The 27,305-nt window shown below is 37.7% G+C and overlaps 1 protein-coding gene across 1 annotated transcript in view; it reads right to left on the minus strand.

Moving 5' to 3' along the window:
- Positions 1–5,781: 5,781 nt before the first annotated feature.
- The window catches only part of ZCCHC24 (zinc finger CCHC-type containing 24), a 33,196-nt gene continuing 11,672 nt past the window's right edge, over positions 5,782–27,305 (minus strand). Inside the window, exons 2-3 of the mRNA XM_072423175.1 lie at positions 17,075–17,278; positions 5,782–5,916 (exon numbers count right to left, since the gene is read on the minus strand). Coding sequence (XP_072279276.1) covers positions 5,782–5,916; positions 17,075–17,278 — 339 coding nt within the window. The remainder of the gene's footprint in view (positions 5,917–17,074; positions 17,279–27,305) is intronic.

The following is a 27,305-nucleotide window of genomic DNA, read 5'->3' on the forward strand; positions in this document are numbered from 1 at the left end:
GACGATGATCGATGGAGGACGACGCTGGATGAGCACAGGGGGACCAGGTAAGTAAGGATGTACAAAATCTCGGGCTTAACCATCCTTGCAGTTTTTTTTTGCCCGAGCGAAGGTCGGGCTTAACTGCAAGGAGGTTAATAGTCCTCTACTATGACCCCCCCCTTCCCCCATTCTGTACTATATGGTGATGACCCAGTAAGGATGGGGGGAGGACAGGAGGCAGCGGGTAGGCTCTGTCACTAGCCAGAGGTGTCATAGCATTACCCTTTTAAAGCAATCTAGCATACTGAGATAGCATTGGTCAGTGAAAGCTGATTCACATTTGTAAAGGAAACCATTATGTGTCTTTACTTTATACGTGATAGCAGCTTTTTTTTATTTCCTTTTTCATTCAATGAGACTTTAAAAAAAAATGGTAGTACTTGGTGTATCTCAAAGCAATGTTTTAGCACATCCCATCCCGTGCTTCGTGTGCTTTGTAATACTTGCAAAACTTGATGTCTTCATACTACCATTTAAAGTTTGGCAGTATGTATTAAGGCTGGATGTGCAGATACAGCAGCAAGTCACAATTAAACAACCAAGAACCAAGAAACATTTAATACATGTTGTCAGTTTTATCCTGACTGGAGGTGTCTTTTAAATATTTGCTTTAATCTTCATAAAGCTCATTTTTTAAAGTCATGCATGCAATGCAATTGAAGGGAAGCTTAACGAAGGACGTAAGGACAGCTGGATTCTATTGTAGAAAGGGGTATGTTGGTGCCAAGTAAAACAGCAGAGAGGGGAAGGCGCTCAGGTTTGTTAGTTTGAAGGAACAGACCACATGGTGTCCACGGCAGGCTAGGAGTTCTCATGTTCTACTTGTACTGTCTCTGAGGAGTTGGGGTAGGGGGGTCCATTGTTTATAATGATAGCTTCCAGATGCTCGAGACAGCCAGAGCCAAACCCATGGGGTTTTGCCAAAGACTTGAGATAACATTGGACTAAGTTCCTTATATTTTATGAGCTACATCTTCAAGTCTGAGCTCCTGCCTCAAACCAGCAGATAAAAAAATAACTGAGAAAAACATAACCCATAAAAGCTGATGAAGGCTTTCTTCTTCTGTTTTTTCTGGACTAGCAACCTTTTCTAAGGAGAATAAAATGCAATTCTGCAGTTACTGAATCTAGATATAAAAAAGGTTTATTTTTAAATCAAGAAGAATAGACATCTCATTTGCATCCAGGTAAATTTTATTTATATATATATATATATATATATATACACACACACACACACATACACAGGCCTTTTGGCAATTGGTAAACAACTTCTAAACATATTTGGGCAGAACGGTGGCAGCAGCACGGCAGCACTAGGTCCTAGGTTCAAATCCCGGACAGGGCTCTATCTGCATGGAGTTTGCAGATTCTACCCGTGTTTGCGTGGGTTTCCTTCCACATTCCAAAAACATGCAGCTAGGTTATTTGGTTTCCCCCCAAATTCACCTTAGTGAACTAATGACTATAGTAGGGACATTAGATTGTGAGCCCCTTCAAGGGACAGCTGGTGACATTACTATGGACTTTGTAAACTATGGACTTTGTAAACTATGGACTATGTAAAGCGCTGCCCAATATGTTGGCGCTATATAACTACTATGTAATATTAATAATATTGTAGCAAAAAGGAGTTTACCTGTAACATCTGCTTTTTTCTGCAGTTAGTATCACTAATATATATTGTTTATTAGTATTGTTTTGCTATTAATCGTTGCTGCAGTTACTGATTACCAGAAACGTAGTCCCTATTGGCTATTTACCAGTCTTACAAGTTTTACAGCTAAAAGTGATTGTTAGGGTACTTTAAAACAAAGTCACTAACCCACATGGTAGCTAATACATAGTTTTATAAATACACACTCACAATAGTTTGTATCTTTTAGACACAGATTACAAAAGCCTGTAGCTTTTAGACACAAATCACAGTCAATCTGTTAGAATCTTGCCGTTCACATCATACTACAAAGAGTTTCTGTAAAAACATATACCATCATAACATAATGATACACCATTAGAAGCACATTTCAGTCTACATAATGTTTATTCCCTGTATAAACTGTATGTAAGATTTGCTATATTTACATATGCACTGGCTCAATAGACATAGGTTACCTCCTTGATTCACCTTGCCCTCACTGCCTCTCTAATGTTGTTACTGGCTAGCAGAGGCTATTGCTGACATACTAGATATTAATAAATAATAATAGGAGCATAGCATTTCCATACCTAAAGGATGCAATACTGGTTCATCTAAAAAGCAAAAGAGGGAAGATCTTCTAACAGAAACACTTGTTTTGGTGACAACTGGCAAATAGTAGATTTTCCTAAATTTGGAGAGGTTTTACTCTCACTTGCTATTGTGTTCTATCCAACATCGGACAAAACTAGGCTATTGACACCATTGCACTAAACTTAATAGGTTTACAGATTTTTTTAAATATTGCAATATATATATATATATATATATATATATATATATATATATATAAAAATGAATATAAATAATTGAAAAGTGTTTTATATTATTTTTTCTAATAACGGTCACATGCAATCTGTCAAGTTAATTTAAGTAGTTCTGGTGTTCCATGAGTTAACTTTCAAGCAGCCAAGTTAACAATTCCTTTGGTGTTATTCAGGAAACAAGTCATCAGAAATCTTCATGTAAAGATAAGCTTGGACAATTGGCCTGAGGTTTAACCTAGAATGCAGGACTATCCCAGCAGTTCTATTGCACTGTCACACTCTGATACAAGTTCATACAAAGCAACAGCGGAAACACAAATCTATAATTGAGTGAAAGGAGGTTCCTCTTTCCACATAACAGAGCATGGCATGAAGATCCCAGGCACAGCTGCCAATTTCTAACAAACAGGGAACCATCTTGACATCCAGACATGCAAAGTGTTGAAAACATGTGCCAAATTTTCCATACTAAGATCTGTATAAGGTCATTAGTGTGCCAGCTTTCTAATGCCTTTGCCAGTTGAAAGCTATATTAAAATAAGCACAATTATGTCTGATGACTGACAGATGAACCATACTTTACAAAATACATTGTTTAGATTGTATCTGACTACATGCCTAAATTCTAGTGTCCATAAAAAGTTTATTATTGTACCTAAATAAAATACCATTCAGTTTTGATTCATTTAATGGAGGTGAGTTCATGATAGAAATATCCATTCTTCCTGACTGAGCCTAGGTTTGTAGGCTTGTCTCAAGTTTTGTCTTTTAAAGTAGGCCTATACTCCTACCCTCAAACTTCATACATACATCCAATGGATGTTAGGAGATTGATCACAAAAAATAATTTCACATTTTAAGGTAATTTTAATCATATAAAACCAGTTTGTAATTGCAAATATGACCAACAGAAACTTACCATCCTTTGTACATATAGTCTTGCCACTAGGGAAACAACATCGGCCCAACTGTTCATTACAGGCAATGCCACCAGCTACTCAAACCCAATCAATTGAAAGATACCACTGTATACAATCTGTCACCATATATAATCTATTACATACACTAAATATTGCCTTACAACTGTCACAACAACTGTTATCACTGTAAATATCTTGTCACCAACCAGCAGAAGTATTCCCATCTGAACACAAAAGATAACACGCCTTGCACTTTTAAAACAACTTTAGAGGGCTAGTCCAAACCGGTGGTGAGGTTGCAATTCAGTTACAGCTTCCACAAACCATGAACCAGGCCCATGGTTGGGACACTACTTGCATGGCCTCACATAGGGTATGAATGGTGGCAGTTTAGTAAGGCCCACTGTTTAATGTTAAAACACTGGTTCATTCAGAACCAGCGGTGGGCGGTCTAGTAGCTGGCAAGGAGCCAGAAGTGCTTTTCTGTTGTATTGCTATTTCAAGAAGCCCCCACTTCTTTTTACTCAATACATCAGGAAATTCCCTGCTCAATCCTTTAGCAGCTAACTATACATTGCATAATCAAACTCCTCAAAGACTCTATCAGTTATACAAGGTGCACCTGTGACTTTAAACTTGTCCAAAGACAGGCAATTTAATGAGAAACATAAGAATCCTCACAGTCACAGTGCAAAACCTTATCAAGGTGTTCTCAGCTATAAACCAAGTAAATAAGTTGGTCACATGTTGAAGAAGTGACAACAGAAATTTGGAGGGAGGTGCAAAGTGGGGAAACATCTGGTCTAAATAGGCAGGCTAAGAATAAAGCGGCAGGAAAATGGAAGCCAAAGCACTCAACAATTAAGGCCAACAAAAAACAAGTCAATCCGTCGTTACCAAATCTTCATAAATTTCTCATGTTTATCTAAAAGAATAGCAGTGAGTTTCTCATTAACAAATAGTTCACATTATCTGTGCTTAAGCCCTGGAATTGGAGAAAGGGAGGCTTCTAAGCTTAAGCAATAGTCAGCTTGACAGCAGTGAAGCTATGAAAAATTGGGGCCCATATTCTCCTAATTTTAATCATACTATTTCATTTACAGTAGACTAATCCATATCACCCTCATTTCATCACACAAACCCTTTATTCCACAATAACAAAAACCAACAATTGGATGTAAAATATTCTATTCTACATTACGTCAACCAACAACCTCCTAAAATGATCCTGTTTATGAATGTACACACAATAGTTAATCGTTATTTAAAACACACTCATACCAAAGACTGTGAATTCCCTTATATTATCCGGACCATTACTTGTTCAGTGACCGGTATTAATGAGGGAGGTATTGACTTCTTTCCTTGTTCTGGTTTTTGCAATCAAAGCTTGGCAACCTCTCTGCTATCTGACTAGCAAAGGAAAAGCATAACAAATTCTAGAAGTGGGAATACAGCAGAGGGATTGAGGATAAAAGATAAAGAAAGACAAGTGAGGCATGACACAAGACAGGGTTACTTGGCGAAACAAGCTGCTTCACTGCATTTTACAAATGCACATTAAACCACAGCGCAGCAGTGCACTTTAACATGTTGAGTTTCTTAAAGGGGAACTATAGCCACTTTTTGTAAGTCATTATTGTCTTTTTTATGCATCTCCAGTGCGTGGCAAAGAGGGAGAGAGAATATCCAGCAGAATCCAACTAGGAATCAATTCTTTTCCCATTCCAAAATTTGAATAGAAAAAAATAGTTTGGGCTGGATATAAAACACTTTAGTTTGTTCTCTACAATATTCTCTATAACATAAACTAGATTTGCAAACCAAGGTGGGAGTATCTAAGTCTGTAGCTATAACATTAACAAATTCAATCAAAATTTACAGCCTGGTCAGTAAAGCTTTGTTCCAACTCTGCGAGAAGAAAAATGCAAAGATTATAATACAACAAATGCAATACAATATATATTACTAATAATCCTTTTATAACCAATACTTTTACAGAAATGTATAAATCAGGCCAAGATATGGTGTCTGAAGCTATGAACTTAGTAGCTGCTGTTTCCTCAAAATACAAATGACTAAATGTTTTTATTACAACTTAGCTCAGAAATAATGCAGCAGTCACTGAGTACTGGTCCCTTTAAAATAAAATGTAACATGATGGCTTTAACAGTACACAGTAAAGTGCCTTAATGTATATTTGATCTTTTGGTGTCAATACTTGGGTGACAATTAGCTGAACACATTTTGGTGTAGGTTGTCTTTAATTCTAACCTATCCAAAAGCTGCACTACTAATCTTTACTTTGTTGCAGAGCTACAGTCCAAAGCACTGGTCGCCAACCTTTTTGATCTCACGGGCCACTAATTTCACAGACTCCAGACCGAGCATATGCAGGAAGCCCTGTGTCACTCAAAGGGAAAGACACTTTCCCCGAGGTGATGTCATGATGCCAGAACCTGTCCACTCCCCCATCGTAGCTTTGGGCCTGCGATGGGAGAGTGGGCGGGTTTTGTCCAGAGAAACAACCCGCACCGGGACTGCGATCTGTACGGAAAACATGGTCTGCGGCTCTGGTTGGGAGGGGGGCTTGGGGTTGGCGCACCAACCAGAGCGGCGGACCATGTCTTCCGTACAGATCGCAGTCCCAGATTCTTGCGGGCCACCAGTTACGACCACTGGTCTAAACAGTCTTCTGCATCTGATGTTTCCCCAGAGTGTCAGATGTCTGGTTCCTCTCCATAAAGTATTCAATGAGGATTCTTTGGAAGCAGTAAGGTCGAACTTAAGGTCTGCAATACAGACAGCAAGATAGGCAAATATTAACTGTATTCATTTACAGGCTCTATTTATTTTATTTCCAAAGTGGTAGAGTTGCTTTAGGTTAACTCCAGGAAGGCCATCCTTGTTCTTCTTTCATTACTCAATGAGTCACCTAAAACAGAAGTCAGGACTAAGAACCTGCTTGTTTGTTCTGGGTCCGTTTTTGATTTTAGAAAGCTTTTTATCTTTTCTGTCCTATGCCCATCCTATCTATTTAGTATTATGGAGGAAATATGAGAGACAGATTCACTAGTTTTCCCCCAACAAGTTTATATGCGGCAAAAGAAGTCTTGGATTTTATACAAATGACTATATTTGTGTAAGGCCAAGGCTGTCAAATCTACCCATGACCCAAAGAAGGTATCTCTGGAGTAACAGAAGAGTTTCTTCTTGGCTGAAAGTTTCCATTCTTATATATTTGATATATATGTGATCTTCCGTGAAGGGAGTGTTTATGATGGGGGTGAGTGGGAGACTAGTTGGCAAATGTTTCTCTCCCCCCACCCCTACATGCTTCTAATGATTTGTACAGCTGCAGTGGAGTGCTGAGTTACAGAAAACCAAATACAATTTATAGATTAACCCTGTCTGCTCCACCTTTCTCGGAAAGCTGAACTCTAGACAAACTGCTAAATACATTGGTAAAATATATGTTTTGAACTGCTTTACAAATTAAAGGATTTGTAAATTTGTTTACCAGTTTTGTGATCAAATGATCCCTGTACAACCAAATAACTGATCTTCCAGTCTACCATTGTTAAAGTGTTAACCCTAACAGTGAACTTCTATTTGCTCCCTTTTGGTCTGCTGAATGAAAAATTAAAATGTATTTGTAATGTCTGTTTTTTAAGTGCAAAAAACACCTCTTCATCACTTTGCAGACACACTGCTCTCAATTTTTATCAGCGTTGTTCTATGGAGGATGAATGAGAAGCACCCTGTTAGTATCACAATAGTGCTTGGTTATAAAGTGATCACACATGGCAGAACATTAGACAATGTAGTGAGACAACTTTACTGATTTTCACATTAAAACAATTTGGAATATTGCTTGGTAAAAAAAACAAAAAAACAAAACTACACCTTAACAGACCTCTGGAGTTCCTTTTGCTGGTAAGTTGCTGTCAGGGACAGGACTGCTCATTTGTCATGAACATAAGTCTGAAAAAATTTTTTTGTGTGCAAGCCAAATCTCATTTTAACCTATATTCATACATTACAGTAAGCAAATTAGCAACATGTTAATGTGGAATTTTTAATGTGGTACTGCCCAATAAATATTTTATTGATGGCACTCTAATCCAGCTTGTTCTGGCAAACACATTCTTGCAAACAACAAGTTAATATGAATAAAAAGTATATACATATCATATAAGAAAGAGATGGACAGTTTAACAGGTGGTCAGATATTCTTCCATGACTAAATCCAGACCACCTGAGGCCTCCTGTCCCCCTCAAGACCCCAAAATTTCCAAACCTCACCCAGAATATTGTGAACTACCACCTAGTATGTAGTTATTTATTTTGCATTGGTTTTCATTGGATGCCTTGGTTCCTGCTCTCAATCCCAAATCTGAACTTTTTCCACCACATATGACTTTAAGCTGCATGGTGTGGTAGGGGTATTAGGTTGTGAGCTTGGTGCATGAACTTATGCGGAGGGACAAAATGCTACATGGTCTAAGTTGAAGGGTGGTACCCTGTTAACAAGTATTTGTAATATGATGTGGTTATTAATATATTGTTTCATATTTAGCATTTACATCTGGTCTTAATCCTGCTCTGACTTGCCATGACATATAGCTGGGGCATGTGGCAGGGTGTACACAACAGTATGAAAAGTCTGTGGTTGGAAACTCTTAGAGCCCGAGGTGACCGAGCCAAAGTTAGAAACCTCTCAGGAAAGCAGTTTAATTTATAATGCCTGGAAGTTGGAGGTAAAGTAAGAAAAATAAATGTTTAATGGCATTGTGTATTAAAAGAAAGAGGAAACAACAAATACCATGCAGTAAAAGTTAAAAGAGAGCCCAAAACAAAACCATGTGTTTGCTAACCCAATAAGTCTATCAAAGAACAAACTGCTATAAAGGGATAAGGAAATGGCTAGATGATGCTGGATATCCATCAGCCATGAAAGAGGGCAGGCTCTAACTTGCTGCAGCTTTTAATGCAGAAAGAAAGTTTAAAGAAGTTGACTTGGTGCAGTAAAATCAGAATAAGAAATATCAGCGCAGAAGCGGAGCCTGTACAATGGTGTCAGACTAAAGTTAAGGCTGAACTTTACATTTATGTGCAGGATTTCCAGATAAGGAAAGAAAAATGGCCTGAAAAAAAGCAAACTAATTCAGTCAGTAATTAGTTTCTCCCCCAAATTGGCCTTAGACTATGCTAATGACTTAAGATTATAGTGGGGACATTCAGATTATGATTAACTGGTATTTTTATAGAACTCCTCAAAGGGGTTCACAATCTAACATTCCTACCATAGTTATTATGTTATTAACATAGTCTGAGGCCAGTTTTGGGGGGTAAGCAAACTGACCTAACCCCATAGATTTGGGAGAAAAACTTTTGGGAGTGCTTAGGGGAAACCCAACAAAACATTCATGCAGAAACTGTCCCCTGAGCAAACCATGCTGCTCATAGACTGTGAGCTCCCCTGAAAGTCAATTAGTGCCATGACTTTAGACTCTATAAAAGTCGGAAGTTGTCAAAAAGCTGTGGAAGAGATCAGGACTTTGACAAATGAAAAAGGATAATACAATATAGATTGGTACGCTGCATATATTTATACAGTCTATATATATATATATATATATAAAACTTTTTCAGTGTTTTGATATGAACTAAACCCGCGATACACACCTGTCCCTGTTCCCTTCTTCTTACTTCTCTTCCACCAGATGATCTTACATCTTGATTGACCAGGCTGGGATGATGTTGTTAATCAGGTACCGGCACACAGGAGTTATTTTATTCCAGGCACATGCAGAGGAATCTGGGATTGCTGGGTATCAGCTCAGTTTTTTGCCCAGGTAAATTTTAAGATTGAAAGGACGGGTTAAGTTAAAGTGCTTTTTCTGACTTTTAAATTCTTTCTAAACTGGAGATAGCAGCTTTAGTAGGTCTCCTAAAACAGATATAATTTAGGAGCCATGTCATACTAGCAATTTATTTGCAGTGTTTTTTTTACTTCTAAGGGCTTGGCTACAAATCACTAGATTTACTTTAAAATCATCCACCTTGTGTGGTATTTTCCTTACAAAAGATGACCACCCTAAAAGTGGTAACGTAGATACCCAAAATAAAAGAAAAAAATTACATATTGTAGACATGTTGCTTAGCTGATGTTTGCACAGATGCCTATTAATTCAAAGAAAAACTCACTTCTTACTAAATTGATTATATTGATATGATTCAGGATATGCATTAGTAAATGAATAAATCTCAGTAAATGAGGCCTAGAGGGTAAATTATCTGAAACACGCATCCCAGCCAGGACAGTATCTCCATGGAGTTTGCAGGTTCTCCCCGTGTCTGCGTGGGTACTCCGGGTACTCCGGTTTACTCCCACATCCCAAAAACATGCAGTTAGGTTAATCGGCTTCCCCCTAAATTGATCTTAGACTACATTAATGACATATGACTATAGTAGGGACATTAGATTGTAAGCTCCTTTGAGGGACAGATAGTTACATGACTATGGACTTTGTACAGCGCTGCGTAATATGATGGCACTATATAAATACTGTATAATAATAATAATAATACCCTTAACATGTCCTAACCTGTATGCTTTTTCCAGGTCAGTAACTCACTATGTAGTAGTACTATGGGATGCATGGTAGACAGAAAACTATTAATTAGCCACCAATTTAGGCTATGAACTTCAATGTATTAAAAAAAATTGTGCCAAATAAGCAATATGCACTCACACATTGAAGTGCACAGATATGTGTGTTAGATTTGTATCTCCTAGCAGCACATGAGTCTTAGAGATGAGATACAGAACATGCACACAAGCAGCCTCTGTGCTCCTAGAAGAAAGCAGCCCAGGGATGGGAAGAGGTTCAGTCCTGTCATAAGAAGAAGCTTCTTTGTAGCTCACATTCCTTAGCAAACAGCAGGGCTAATCAGTCACACATTGGAACAATAAGCCCTTGTGGTACTGAAGTTTCGTATACTAGGCCCTGCACTGTTCAAGCTTCTGGGAAGGATGCATCAAGTGCTGTATCCGAATGTATAAAATGGCAATACCTCATCATCTCAATCAGAGGTCAGACGAAGGCCTTCTGAAATACAGTAAATTGTAACACTGATTTCTTTGACTCCTAATCTGCAAAGGCAAGTCAGCTGCCGTTATCTTGCTTGGGAATCCATTAAGGAAAATGGTGTTCTAATTTGGCTTTCCCCAAGATCGATTTCAATTTTATACGTTTATAGACAAAAACTAAGGTGCTGTCCTTTAAAGCCTAAAAATTTTACAGAAAGCTTTTGGAAGGTGCCGGCATATGAAAAATTAACCTTTTATCAGAAACTTTGTTCCCAGTTCTCTATGTCTATTCTAGAACCGTGCCCCTTAATCACGAAGTCAAGGAAAAGGGTGTTTTGCAAAATTGTTCTAGATATTGCTGCAAACTAACATAACTGAACACAGGAAAAACCTTCTATCAAATTTCAGGAAGTTAGAAACCACATTAGGAGTATGACTAACACAATAAATTTCCTAAACTGTGGTCACCTTGGATCAATTATATTGCATGCACATGAACAGATAAGTACCCTTCACTACTGTAGCAGGAATATATTTGTTGTTGTGGAATGCAGTTTGTTTTGTGTGCAAACTAATAAAAATGTGATAGAATTTAAGTAACTATCATGTTTATAAATTCTACTTCTTCTACCTTTAAGTGTTTTACTTTCTTTGCTTTCATCACTTTTTCTCTTAATATCATAGTTTCTACTGCACTGCAGGACAACTTTTTCCAAGTGGCAGTGAAGTAAATACTCTGATCAGTTAAAATAATAAAAATACATGCCTAATATTGTGTACCATACCCAATCACCCAAATGATTCAAAAGAAACTTTAATTTATCAGACCAGGGCATACTTGACATTGTGCTCCAGATCAGAGGTTCATGTGCCCTTTCTAGGCACTTTCAGGGTGGGTAGAGATCAGCATGGCCTGCTTTCATAAAGGCGATTTCATGCCATTTTAGTTGTTCTATTATACACAAAAAGGTACAATAGTGTGTTGTTCTGTGTACTATTTGTTCTATATTTTGTGTTGTGTATTTCATGTTATGAGTTTATCTTGACAATACAGTATTTGTAAAATTTTTAGTTTAAATATTCATTTTTATTAAAAGTATTTCACTTCTCAGTATGCTTTTCATGTTCAAACCTTAACTTTAATATTGCTACAGTTTAACCACTTGTTCCATTACGTTGCATTAAAAATAAAAGTATGCTATATGGCCAAAAGCATTTGGACTCCCCTTTTATTATTATTTTAGTTAGTGCATAGAATGCTACATAATTATTAATATTATTATTATTATTACTATTAATTATTTATTAATTCATTATTTATTATTATTAAACAGGATTTATATAGCGCCAACATATTACGTAGTGCTATACATTAAATAGGGGTTGCAAATGACAGACAAATACAGACAGTGATACAGGAGGAGAGGACCCTGCCGCGAAGAGCTTACAATCTAGTAGAATACAAAGACATTTAGACAACTCTGTACTCCCATGGCCCTTTTCTGCCTTTCCTTAACATGAGAAGAAAAAAAAATCCCCACAAAGACATAGTTTGATACAGAGTTTGATATAAAGGAGCTGCAAATAGTCCTGACCTCAATCCTACTAAACATCATTGGGATAAATATGAACTGTTATTGCAAACCAGATCTTCACATCCCAATATCAGTAGCTCATTTTACAAATGCTTTTTTGGCTGAATGGGCACAAATTTTCACAGACACACTCCAAAATATTGACAAAAGCCTTCCCAAAAGGGTGGAGGCTATCACTGTTGATAAAGGAATGGAATTCTATATTATTCCCCACGCTTTCGGTATTGGATATCAATCAATTTAATATAGGTGTGATAGTACTCAAACTTTTGGCTATACAGTGTATCCAATTAGGTGTAAATCTGTACACATGTTCTATTTTGTCTTTGGCTTAAAAAAAGTTTATGATATGTATGTATACAATAATAAGGGCAAATGTTGACCAGGGGTAAGATATGAAAAATGCACAATATTCCCACAGGATGTTAGCAAAAGTTCAAAAGTTGACACATTCAGAATTTTTGTAAACACATTTTTCTAACAACCAGAAACTAAATTTCCCTTTCTTCAAATATATAATTTTAGTTTCCAGCCAACTGGCAGCAGAGACAACATGTTTGAAATGCTGCATTCTGGTTGTAACAAAAAAAAACAAGTTTTGTTGAAGGCTCAACTCTAAAGCTCAACTCTAGCCAATTGTTTTTTGTTTTTGTTTTTTTGTCAAGGTGGGCAAGGGGCAGAAGCTGAGAAAGTATTACTGCATTTCTGACCCCAATGCAGAGCAGAAAGTGGAGATCTTTTTACAATGAGAGGAAATCTCAAGTGGCCCCAGTGAAAAATTTATCTTTTACTCAGGGTCAGGTCTAGACATTAAACATTTTTGGATTCCTTTACACTTTCTCTACCAGTGATAATGGTCCACAGGACAAAGAGTAAAGTCAAATCTATCCAGCTAGGACATACTGTGGACAGTGACAGCAATTCCCAATGTATAAAAAGAATATAAGGTTTTGACTGGAGCTACACTTTAATGCTAATCTTGACACTGAATTTAGTATTTCCATGCATGTTGGGCTGCGGATATCAATTTTCTACTTTATTCTATGTCTAATTTTCTGCATTTTAACTGGGACTAAAGTTCACTTCATACATTATATGTGTGATTATTTGTGAATGGTTCAGCTGTGATGCCAGGTTTACAATAGGTGCCTCAAACACATTCTATGACTGCAGTTTTTCATGTTGTAAAACTGTAGAAAAGAGAGACTGTTCCAGGTCCGTATATGAAGGGCTTCAAGGCATTTAGTAAATTCTGAGGTTTACCAGAAAGCTAATTTATCGTTGGCGTATCATATGAACACTGTGTCCAAACAAAGCTTAAGGTTGTAAACACTGTCATTGGCTCCCTCCCTCAGCCCTCTGGTTATTATTGATAGTTCATTTACATACATAAAGTCCTGTAATAAAAAGATAGGTATATTCATATAATGTCTATTCATGCTATACATCATGGCAACCCCATCTTAGGTAATTGAAGAAACATTTACAACTAAACTTAAGTTCAGCCTGGATAAAAACATATATACTTAGTCCCCAGCATAATATAAAAACAAAAAGTAACTGTGGCTGCAATATTTACCCTGTCTCTGGAGCAGTTCCATGTAAACTCACCTATCTAGCACCAGCCATCTCTCAGGATGTATGGCACCTCTCATTCAAACCACTATCTTCAAGCTCAGGGTGTCAAAACCTGTCCTCTGCCCTGATCACACAAGAGAATGCCACAAAAGTGGAGTCATGTAATGATGTGGACTCTCTACAGCAGATAGGATCCTACCCACTATATCCCACTGCACAAAAGACACTTGGAAATAAGTAAATGTAAAATTATTTTCATTAAGGGTTAGGGAAGCTTTTCTGGACCTTTTGATATGGGGCAACTCTTGGATTAACTTTGAGGTCTAGGGGAACCCCTGCTATATCTCCTTTGTCCACAGCTCATAGTTCATTGGTTTCTATTAAGAAGAATGCATCTTACAATGATTGGCAGTAGTAAGAATGTCCCCTTTACATATATTCACAAATTACTCACTGACCAAGTACCACCTAGCAACCTCCGAAGAAACTGTGGTTGACAAACACCGAGTAAGGGGGTGCACCAATATTGAATGAAATTAAAACAAGGGCAGGGGGATAACAAGCCAGTAGTTGGATTTTAAAGCTGACTGAGCTGTAAAAGTAATCCAGGAAACCTCCCTACTAGACAGTATAGCAAGGTTAGTGACATCGCTATTCTCTGTTAGTTAAGTGTTCACTACCAAAATAGTTGGAATTTTTATTATTATCATTTTGTGAATATTTGACAGTATGTTAAATTTTTCAATTTAATTAAATTATTATGTACAAAAAATGGTCATTCCTTTTATCTGCCTCACCTTGACTCAGAAATGGCCTCCCTACCTATTCAGCCACTGCTAAATTAAAAACAAAGCTCATGAAAAATGACTTCCCTCCCTAACTATACTTAGTAAATATGCCACAAACCTGGGAAATTCAGAGAGTTGTTGTTCCAGTAGGGATGCCATCTCCTCTCTTTATTACTGAACAAATATAAATAACTTAGTTGCTGTGAATAAACCTAATGCAGACCAGTTTCTTTGTGTCAAATGACCAACTGTCAGCAGCAACACCAGCATTTGATTGTTTTTAAAGACGTGGCAATTTCAAAATCATTTTAAAACATCAATAAAACTGGCTGAAGTTGTAAGCTAATTGTTATCCATTATTAAAATGGATTTACTGTAACAATATGCGATATACATAATAACCTCATTTTTCTTCATAGTCCTAAAAGTTTCTAATAAAACTAGGATGTAACGGATGTTATTACTCAGCCAAATGTTTAACCCATACAGGCTGCATCTACAGGACTTCATGCTTATCATGTGAAATTTGCACAAATGAAAAACTTGTGAAGTGATCAGGCATGCAGTAAGTTGCCGTGTGTACACATGGGAGGCTAGGGTTACAGCTGTTCCTGGAATTCTTCTTGATTTTACTTGTGGTAACCCAAGCCAGCTGATACAGGGGTGGGGGGACTGGCTATTATTTTGCTAAAGAGGGGGTTGAAGAAACATATGGATTTTATTTGCAGTATCTTGAATGCTTTACAATTTTTCTAAAACAAAGAAAACGCTGAACAATCACAATCTTTCTCGGCATGATGATGCAGAGAAAACGGTGAAAGTAGTGCAGTGATGATCATGTAGCTAGACTACTAAGAACAGTTTCTGTACCATTGTGTCGTGCCTCTATAGATGTTCATAGTCAGGCAGAGATCACCCTAAGAAGCTGATGAGGATAAAATCCCCCTGTGCTTGTAGGGCCCATACAATAACAGAAATACTATACAAAGTATGCATGAATATCTCAAGAGAAAAATGTACCCCTGCGGTACAGTACATTGTTGGCTTGTAATTTAAGCCACAACTGCTTCAAAAGAAACTGGTTTAGAAAGAATTATAAAGTCTTCCAATATTGACTGCTATTTTAAAAATCAAATAGGTATTCTATAATACAGTAGTTATTCTTTCATCCTGCTCCTTAGGCTTCAGTGCTTTCTTATCTATACCAAGCAAACCACGTATGAACTCACTCCCCACTCTGTGGGATTAACTGTGGACCCAAATTCTGTGTTCATGGTGGTGAGATTATGGTACACCTATGACTAGATTAACTGACATTGTATTCGTTTAGAGAAAGTTGTCCCAACTTATATCCAAGTTGTCCCAACTTATATCCTCAGGGACAAATAAACAATGATTTCTAGTACTTTTCATGGGAACTGTATTTCTTTTTTTTTTTTGTTATGTTACTACAAATTTATAACAGTTACTTTGTACCATTACCAGAACCAATGGTCTGTTTTGTGAATACAGGACCTGAGATTCTACCTATTGTAAATTAGCACTTTTTTACAAAAAATAAGGCATTTTGATTAATTCACTATTGATGTGCTACAAGCTGCGAACTAGCTTCCCTTACTGCTCAACACAAAAATAAACCTTTTTCATATCTGCAACTGCATTATAGGATGGATTTCCACAGAAAACAAACACAACATAGTTTTTTCAAACACTTTTAAATATTTCCATATGGAACTATAATTGACTGATTCTAAGAAAAACTAGCAGATTTTAAAATCGTTGTTATGCTTTCATTTCTTAGCTCCAGAAAGAATTTTAGGAATTCTTGAAAAACCATGAAGTTTTCATACGGCCAATACTAAGATAAATCACTGAAGGTTTAGGTGGCAGACTGAACAAGTAGTAATGTAAGGAAGAGGTGGACAAAAATCCTTCCACTGAAAGACTTAAAATCTGCCTTCTGGTGAAATATGAATATTTACTAAATAGCACATTAATTTGAGAGTATAGGCTGAAATCATTCATTTGTGTCTAAGTGTTAATGCTTTCTGAAGGGCAAGTTCGGAACAACCAATGTGTAGCATCATAAAGCAGAAAATAGAACATAATATATATATATATATATATATATATATCTCAGGGTTATTTAAAGCACAAAACTAATTTCTGGGGACAGCTGCAGACATGCCAACCAATGCTCAGTGGAAGTAGTAGTTACTGGACACAGAAACCTTGACCAAGCACATTTGCTTAGCAATTCCCATAGCTCTATCCATAGGAATAGATATGGATAACCAATGGAATGAATCTGTGAAAGCCTACATTGGTATGTACCTGTGTCAGCTCACACGGAAAAATACCTGTAACAGCTCACATGGGAATGTACCTGTATTAGCTCACATGGGAATGTACCTATGACAGCATTTGTCTTTGTTACCTTCTGCATTTCCAGACATATCATTACATAATAAAACATGTGTCACACAGAAGTCAGCTGAGTGCATTTTACAGTATGACAAGCAAGATAATGATAGGACCAAAATAAAAATGATTCATGAATGTGATAATAGGCTCAAATATGTTTCTTACCTGTGGACAGTCCTTAATATAATGTCCTTTGTTGAAGCAGAGATGGCACAGGTAGTTAGGAGGGGGCCGCTTGCTAGGTTTTCTGTTCTCATTGGAGAGTGAGATTTCTGAGAAGTGTTCCGTTAAAGAGCTCAGCCCATCCACAATGTTGTTCAAGGAGCCATAAGGAGATGCACTCTTGTAAAGGCTGCTACCCAAGGCCTGCTTTAGATAGAAATAAAGAGATTTAGAAAGTTTACATATTTATTTTGGTATATTGTTATGCAAAGACCAGAAGACAGTATTCTTGAATGTGATAACAAAAACATACATGTTTGTAAATTGTTATATTGCAATACTCTTTATGGTATGCTGAACGCAAAATAAAATGAAGGAATAACATTGCCAACCAATTAACATGACAGACATATTTTACGTGTATGACTCAATATACTCTATATCTAATTACAGTGTTAGAACAACTAAAATTGTACTTTTCGCTGAATATAATACTGTTTCCACTGTATATGTCAACAAATAAAATTGAAATGGTACATCACAACCATTGTTTAGAGCTTTGCTGGAAACTGATAATAAGCATAAAAATGAGCTAGATTTTTCCATGGTGGAAAATGTTTAGAAGACTCTGAAGAACCCACCCCTGTGTTTGGCAAATAAAGCAGCTTTAGGGAGGTTAGAAAATTCAATATAAGCTGACAAAACAACTGGCAGAACACTGCACGGTGACTTCATTTCAGTACAAATGTGTCTTTTAAAGTGTGTGCTGGTCATGTCCACCCTATTGTGATTTTCTGGTGTAAGGTCACTGCCGTCCAACTGCAAGAAGTCATGGTGTTATTGTTTTTAAGCAGGGCAGAGGAAATCTTTGGAATAGTTACCTTGCTTTATGATCCAACGGGTGTCAAATGCATTCGTGGCTAGGTTTTAGAAAAATATTTTAAGTCTGAAATCAGCTGGAGGGATGTGTATTATTATTATTATTATTATTATTATTATTATTAAACAGGATTTATATAGCGCCAACATATTACTTTTCCATACAGGTTTCCAGTCTGCATGAATCCCATAGTGCACAGTGACAATACAGGGCTCTTTACTGTTTTCCCAAAGGGGTATGATTTTGCATTCTAAACCACTAAAAAGTATTTTAAATCAAATTATTCAAATCCCTTACAGAAATCATTTAGGTCATCTGAAAAGTTGTGTTCAATCCTTTTTTTTAATCTACAGTTTTCATTAAAAGAATATTAGATCATCTTGCTATGATACTGGTATGTACTGATAGATGTCTACCAATGTTTTTACCTTAACATATGCATCCCCCAATAGAGGTTACAAGAGTCCACATAATCATGCATGGCCACCAATGACGCCACCAGAAATAAAGCCTAGAGGACTGATATGCAGCTGATATTGGAGCAATTGCATTTAGACAACAAGTGGTTAAATAGGACTTGAGAAGATCAGCAGCATAGTAGCAGGTAGAAAATGATGACACTTTGGTAAAATTGTATTTTGTGGGGGGAAAAAAAATAAATTTTCATGATAAATCATGCTGTAGCAAATGAAAGGTCCATTCATAATGAAGAGTAGATACTGAAATTCTCTTTCTAATGCATGTTAACTTATGTTAAAGGAAATGCCATTATGTGAATCCAGCCATTAGTGTGCCTTTAGCGTATACAGTGTTCAACCCAGAACAAGAAATTGTAGGTGGGTGACAGCCCCTGTATTATGACCAAATTCTTCAGCAAATACCCAAAAACAGCCGGGGTGGTTGCTGAAAAGTGCCGGCTAAAAGGGACAAGGGAGAACACTGCGTATAACTTCTAAAATATAGGATAAATGCTATGAAGATAGCAGCAAATCAACGAGGTATGCCATCACTATTCTTTGTCCATTCGGATACAAAACTGAGCCAATGAAACTTTTGCAGACCTCCTCTCCATGTTTTGGATGGTTACGTTGCCATGCATGATCCCCTTGTCGCACAGCATAGCCACCCTGACTTACTTGGGCAGGACTTCCAATGATGTGCACAGCTCCCACAGAGAACCTGAATACCAAGCCATTCCCTTGTTCTTCCTACAAGGATTGGCAGTGCCCCTGTTCGATGGTATCTTCATAGATGGTGCTCTGCATCCTACCAGCAGGAGGTTATATTTGTACTCATGTGATGTGCAAATTACCCAGAAGTAAACCAAACTAAAAAATGCAACTTTAAATGTACTATTTATATGCAGTGATAAATGAGCAATATTACCTTTAGATTTTCTTACTACTTTAATTACCATCTATTAGACATAAATGTTTATAATAATTGCATTTTGTAGATAGATTTGCTGGCTGGCTCAGCATGGCAAGTCTTGTTATACGCAATTTGTAAGAAATTAGGTGTGTTCAGGGCTGAATAATAAATGATCTTTCTAAAATAGATTTAAGTGGATGTGACAGACATTCTGAATAAGTGAACCTCCACTTAGTGGAGACGAAGTAAAATTAGACACACTTGGCACATGTATGGTTAAACTAGCGCATGCCAAGGCCTAGAAATAGACTGTCTTCTGCAGTGTATTCATACGCAGGGCTTGCCTCAGTCCGAAATAGCCACAGACTAGAATGCTGAATTTCAGTAGCACTATTTAAAGATTCATGATCTGAGCTTCAAGCTCTTCATTCACTGCTAAGAATGGACAGGCAGACTAGTGTGGCTTTTCAGCTTCACGGAAATATTTTTATAGCTATTCAGGCACAAGACAGTGTAGATTGCTATTAGTGATTGAATATTTAGGTTATGAAAATGCATCTGTGTGCCTGCAGATTGCATTGCTGGAATATCTATGTAACTGCATGGGAATGCTGCTTCAGCTGCAGTCTATTTGCAAATGTTTCACTAAGTGTATGAAAAGTCTGTAGCCAACAACAACACCACTCATTTATAAAGCACAGCAATGAAAGTGCAGTTTACTGCACCAGTTTTGGGACTCTATTAAAAAAAAAATTCAGTAGAGCAGAAAGAGTTTAATGATTGTAGAGGAGTCCAGTAATATGACTTGTCAAAATCACTGACATATACAGTAATATAGGAGCTTGTTGTGCTCCACTGTGCTAAAAGAACCTCATTCTCTTTCCCCGCCTGCACACCATGATCCCATTTTATAAATGAAGAAGAAGCAGTGTGCACAGTGTAGCACTGTGTAATGGACGGCAGATAGAAGCATATTTATAACAGTCATCCTATATTGCTAAGTGTTTATTACAGCTGAAATTGGGTTATGAAAAACACTGATTCACTGAGGTTTTCAACACTATTTTTAAACTGCTACTAATAAGTATTTTTGATGTTGTCATGGCCCAAGCATCTTGAACTTGACACTACTAGGCTGTGGGAGAAAGGACCAGCACTACAAGTCAGTCAGTTGTGCAGTACTACACTTCCTGTTTCTCGGATTCTACAGGAAATGAAATCAAATCTCTGAAAAGGAGAGGAATTCTCGTCTGAAATAGATGTCACAGGAAAAAGTAAATATGTAACATACTATATATTACACTTCACCATCCATTCATTAGCAACATACATCCTAAAATTTAAGGCATTATTTTCAGTCTTTTGACAGTATATGCTGCATTGCATTTATGTACCCACTTGAGATCTCAAGTTGGTATAAGAAGGCAGCCCCTGCAAAACTACAGAATGGAAAGGATTTGGCTACAAACTAGGCTGAGAACAAGAAAAACATTTGGGACCCCTTTACACTGAATTTTCTACAACTGACTAATCCATGTCAAGGGAGATTGCAAGGTCATAGCCAAAATTTGTTAATAGAGGCTGTATGTTTCCACTAATTTGTTACTATTGTAGTATTAGAAAAAAATCATGGTTCCCGGTGGGAAAGAAATGAAATCCAAAAATGATGTGGAAAAACCCCTTTGCTGGTGTTTTCAGTCTTTGTGCAGATGTAAACAGAACAGTCAGCCTTGACCTGCAGTGAAAGTTGTCAGAGTGAAAGAAAAGCAAAGATAAGAGTTCTGTGTGCCTTGATTGGTAATACCGGAAGTACTGAAATCTTTGATTTTTTATAATTTTTTAATAAAAAATTCCAACAACCTTTTCCGGAAATTTTTAAACCCAAGGAAAAAAAAAAGTAGTTTTGCAAATCCCCAGCAGAGGGTACACAGAATTTTGGATAGGGGTACATACTACAATACTTATTGAAAATGCAGATGTAAGTCGTGAAAAATCTTTTACAAGATATATGTCAGGAAAAGTTAGCTTCGCAAATGGTTGTGACATGTGTGAGCCGACAGGCTTATTCTTCTAATAGAGCGTTCAAGAGAAATAGTAAGTCAGCACGAGTCAATGTGCCACAAAGTTTTACAAAACTGAATCATCCGTTTTACGTAGGTGGAACGACCATTAAAAGCAACCTACGCTTTGCCTAGACATAGCTTAGTGGTTTTTTTTTTTTATTTACAGTTCCACAACTTATCTCCTCCTCTGTTAGTCAGCTCAATAAATGGAGCCAAAGAAACACCCGATACTTCCGAGTCTTGAAATTTACCCCATGTGATTAGAGAATGAAACAAAGAAACAAACAATAAAACCTTGGCAGAAGTTCTAATCCCTTCCAACATCATCTAAATCTAAAAACTAGATAAACTTTAAGAAGCCACTGATTCAAACAAGTTCTATAAAGAGGGATATAGATTTAAACCCCCATATAGATAGATCTCTGGTTTTGGAAGTATTTTACTAACGTATTGCATTTTCTTTCAGGTTTTGTATATTTTTCCAGGGGGTTAAAAGAATAGAAACTGTTCGCTGAGCAAAGTGAATACCCAATACCGTTGGAGAGAAGTATGTCAATGGATGAGTGAAGTCAACAGCCTTATTCATTAAGCCAAGTAAACATCCTTTTCCCAAAGTGAACAATCACTAAGCGAACCAGCTGTACACCTTTAGTATATCAAGTCCATAAGTGTCATCTAATTTAGACTTGTGAAATACCTAGGGCAATGTCAACAGGGGTATTCAATTGGTCTGCATAGAAAAGAATACACAACTCATCAAAACCACAGCCTCATTTCCAGAGATGCATTTAAATACTGGCTTCCCAAATACTTGTGATAGGTGACACCCTTTATACAAACTTTTTGTTGTTATGCAGTTATTCCGAAAATTAAAACCAGTTGTTTGATGAACAGAGCTACCACTGGAATGCATGGTCCACCAGTCAGGAGCCAGCAGAAGAGAAGATGGTGGTATTGTACCCAACCTCAAAAGACCTCTCTCAGACTGCCAATCTATTTTGATTTTAGCTCTGATTTCTGCAATATAAAAGCTTGGTCAATGACAAAATTGTAAAAATAACCAACATTTGTGTTGCTCTAGTGTGACTGCCATATATACACAGTTCCAGGGCTGCACTATGGGATATTAACTACATTATGATACAAAAGAGGTCATGAATTACTGGCTAAGAGTTATTACATGTTTTTTCTTGTTTAAAATAGAATATTACTTTAACTCAATCATAGGGATCCCTCTATTTGCAGGACACTCTTTAAGCCATTTATGTCAGTTGGCTACCTGTCTTATCACCTTGCTACTACTCAGTGATAGTAATAAAGGCCAGATGGAAGCATGAGGATGTAGGACAAATGAGGTTCCATCAGGCCTAAACTAAGAAAACAATATTTGGTACAGGGCCATAGCAGCCATACATAATGGGATACCCAGTCACTTTATGAGAGAAGAAAGGTTCGGGGAGGTGACTTTGTTCTGAGGGTAACTTGCGTTACTTTGGAAACATCCCAGAATCACACTAGGAGTTAACATTAAAATAATCTAACTTTAAAACAGAACACCATAGGAGTACATTGTTTTTGGTTAACATGCTTTCTATGGGGAAAATATGCCTGCATCAGTCTTGGAGACATTGTCCATTCACTCTGGACAAAATAATATTGCACCTCGAAAATTAAAATCTCCCCAGGATAACTGTGCTGGCATAGCCTTGTTTGAGGCAGTATGGCATCATAGCACTATTCTGAGGCAACAAGGACCCATAGTTTCAGTATGGGGCCAGCACAGCATTGCTCCGAGTTAATATGCCGGCACAGCTTTATTTTGAGACAGTATTGCAGACTAGCATCACCTTCCCACAATACAGTAATGTAGCATCACTCTGAGACATAACACCATTCTGGCACAATATGAGACTAAAGGATCATTCTGAAGGAATACAAAAAAAAATGGGCACCAGGAAATTTGTTACCACAGCCTTGTTAAAGTTACTTTTTAAAAGCCTATTCCCAATATACGATTGTGATGTGTAAACTGAACGAACACATAGCGCTCTGCATGAACCCAGCACTTCCCACAGAAATGTAGTGCACGATGCATTTTTTAAAGCCCTACATTGTGACAATGCATTTGTAAGATTTTTTGGGGTTATCATTAAGAATGAATAGCAGCTCAGCACACCAATGCATGTGTTGTGCATTTTCACACATTCAAATACAGAAATGTTAATGTAATGCTCAGGTGTGACCTGGCAACTCCAGATAAAAGAAAAACTTCCTTGCTACCGGGCCCTCTACACCCTCTTCCCCCCACCTTTGCAAGAGTTCAAAAAACATTTTCATTTGGTAAAACATGAAAATGTTTTGCCTCCCACGGGTTTTCCATCTCATGCGACCAGCCCAAAGAAGCTTCTTCTCTTCAGCGCTACACAGGCCTGGTGTTATCAAGTACAATGAAGTACCAATAGTCCTGAATTGGAAAGGAGGATGCTTAAGGCTTAGGCCCGCACACAACCCAGAACATCAGAGAAAAGAGAAGCATGGTGGCTGCTATTGGAAAAGGTATAAAAAACTGCTTTTACAGTTCCCCCAGCATTTAAACCTTGCATGGGGGAGCCCAAATAAATTCGTTTTTGTAATGATTCCTGGAATTCAGTTTTATACATCAGAGCACTTTTATATCACAGAATTTGCCCCACAGCATGCCATGGCAATATTTAAGCAGTGTATAAAAAATCCAGGCATAGTTCCTATAATTTTCTGTAGCCAGTTTTGTCATCAGGCATGCACACACTCCGCAACTAATTCACCATACATTTTGACCCATCATGGTTGAGCTGTGCCTGCTGGGAGTGAAATAGTTAAACCTAATATCCACAAGTTGCAGAGAACAAATTGTTCAGTGCTGCCAGTTCTCCTGAACTGACACTGGACACACTCTGTGTCTTTGTTCCCTTACAGATGAGGCTTGTATTCTAACATGTTTCAGGGCACAAAGGGAGTTTGCACAGGGAAACAGCTGGCCTACACAAACAGCTGTTTTCTGTTTCTTAGCTTTCCAAAAGCCTCTCATTGTACAGGAAAAAGGTCGGCATCTAGCAGCCTTCTCCTCATCTCTTCTGTACTCTGCTCCGATGCCTGCTTTTTATTTCCCTACTTCTTCTCATTTCCCCTCATTTCCATGTTCTTCCATTATTTTTCAGAGGCCTTTTTTATGCCACTTCCTCTCTTTCATCCCCTTCTTCCAGTGTTTCTTTTAATTCACAACTAAATCTGATTGCTTCAAATGATTACACTGCACAACAATTTTGCTACTGGGAATAACACATGATTTACATGATATTGCATGTGCCGATTCCAAATCTGAACTCAGAATTTGTCTATCACGTACAGATTTTAAGTTATAGGCGTGCTATAGCTGTTCAAATGGTAGGTAATTGGGTAATGTATTTTTACATGGGAACAATATAACAGTTGCAGCTACCACTATGCCTGCTGCCGCCTGAATCATGTACCCTGGTGGCATGCATGTTCCAGCGGCGGCTGGGCAAGTCTGGGCAAATTAGTGAGCTGACGTCAGAAATTGGTACAGAAGGCGAGATTGACCAACGGCTTGTCTCTAGTGTGAAACTATTTTATTGGATAGTACATCTAGGCCATAGTGAGTCTGTTTTGAGCTAAATATGAGTAGGCGCAGCTGTGCTAATAAACCAGAGAATTTTTGCTACATTTGTGTGAATTTGAAATTGGAGCTCAGGATGAAACCTGGGCACTTCATATCTGCTGTCAGGTGTGTTACATTGGCCCAACACAATCGTTGAATGGGAAAAGAAATAAAATGCCAGTTGCCGTGCCTATGGTTTGGCGTGAGCCAAAAGACCATCAATCAGACTGCTACATCTGTATGAGTAAAATTGCTGGGTTTTCGAAGAAGACTAAGTCAAAAATCCTCTATCCTGATTGTGAATATGCTCTGAAGCCAGTGCCACATGATGCAGAAAATCCAGTGCCAGTCCCTCCTACATCTGTTGTGACCGTGACATGTCGGATGAGGAACAGGAGGGTGATGTCAATGTTAATGAATGTAATAAACCCCAATTTTAAGAAGATAAGCCACATTTTATAAGCCAATCAGATTTAGATGATATAGTAAGGAACCTATCTTTGTCAAAAGAGAAGTCTGAACTGTTAGCCTCCAGATCAGTGGAATCAGAGTGGAATTTGCTACAAAAGAAACGACAACTTCACACTTTCGTGATCGTCACACAAAGTTCGCAGGTTATTACAAGCTGGAAATGACATTTGCTTCTGTACCAACGTGAGTGGTCTGATGATGGATTTAGGTTGCGAAAACATACCAGAGCAGTGGAGATTGTTCATAGACTCGAGCAAAGCAAGTTTGAAAGTTGTATTGCTGCACAATAGTAATGAAAAACCTTCTGTTCCTCTTGCTCATGCCGAGGGAATGAAAGCGACATACGAATCCATGGAGGTCATTTTGAAATTAACTATTCAGAACACAAGTGGAACGTTTGTGGTGTCTTGAAGGTGGTGGCACTCCTTCTTGGCCTGCAATTGGGATATACAAAATATTTGTGCTTTCTGTGCCTGTGGAACAGTCGTGATGACAGCAACCATTACAAAGTGAAAGAATGGCCACCCAGACCTGAACACACTGTTTGCCAGTACAACGTGAAGCATAAATCACTCATTGATCCACAGAAAGTTTACCTTCTGCCAGTTCATATTAAACTTGGATTAATGAAAAACTTTGTGGTGATGGTATGGGTGCAATGGATCGATGGTATGGGTTTTCAGTATCTGAAGGACAAGTCTGAAAGTTATAACAGATGCTAAACTAAAAGCAGGCATTTTTGTTGGTCCCCAATTTCGCAATTTGATGAGTGATGCCACATTCAGATACAAACTTAACCTGTTTGAACTTGCTGCTTGGGATTTATTTGTGCTAGTTGTACAAAACTTTCTGAGCAACCAGCGAGCTGAAAACCATGCTGAACTTGTGAACAACATGCATACAATCAACTTGGCTGCCGAATGTCACTTAAAATTAATTTCTTACATCCCATCTGGACTTCTTCCCACAAAAATTGGGTGATGCGAGTGATGAACAAGGGGAGAGGTTTCACCAGGACATTTCTGTTATGGAAACAAGATATCAAGACCATAGAAACCCCAACATGATGGGCGACTACTGATGGTTTCTGCAACAAGAGACAGCGGAGAGCCACAAATGCAAAAGCAAGTGTCTGAAACACTTCTGAAGTGCACATGTGTGTTGAACAAGGACTCAGGTGAATTATGTGTAAATATATATGTTGTTGCACTATAAAACTACGTTTTTGTAATGTCATGGAACTATGAGGCAAAAGTTAGTTATGTAAAGAGATTACATAGTAACTGCGGAACGAAAGATTGTCGCTAATTGCGTATATACCCGTATTTAACCTAAGATCCTGACATCCTAGGCAAAATCAGACTTCAGATTTGGATTCAGGGCACTTGTTTTAGTATAGGACACATGGATTAGACCAAGTAGCAGACAATATTTATTTGTGATGCAGTGTTATCAATACTCCAAAACATTGTTTACCATAATCTCTAAAAGTAAATTGCACAGATATAGATCATATATAAAAACATTTGGGGGTTAATTTACTAAGGCAAAACACAGACCATCTCCAGGCATTTACCTGGTGACTCCTAGAGGAGGACAGCCACTGAACAGCCGCTGCTGTCACACTTGTGCTCATTCAAAATGTTGTTCAGGTGTTTTTGATGGGCAGTTGTCAACCGTCACCCCCCCCCTCCCCCCATTCGTTCTCTATGGGGTAGCCATAGGTAAAGAGCTGCCTGAAGTATATGCCAAGTGGCTGCAGTTACCTGTGGTTAGGAAGCCATATAAGAA

This window comes from Pyxicephalus adspersus, chromosome 10 (genome assembly GCF_032062135.1).
Source record: "Pyxicephalus adspersus chromosome 10, UCB_Pads_2.0, whole genome shotgun sequence".
NCBI lineage: Eukaryota > Metazoa > Chordata > Amphibia > Anura > Pyxicephalidae > Pyxicephalus > Pyxicephalus adspersus.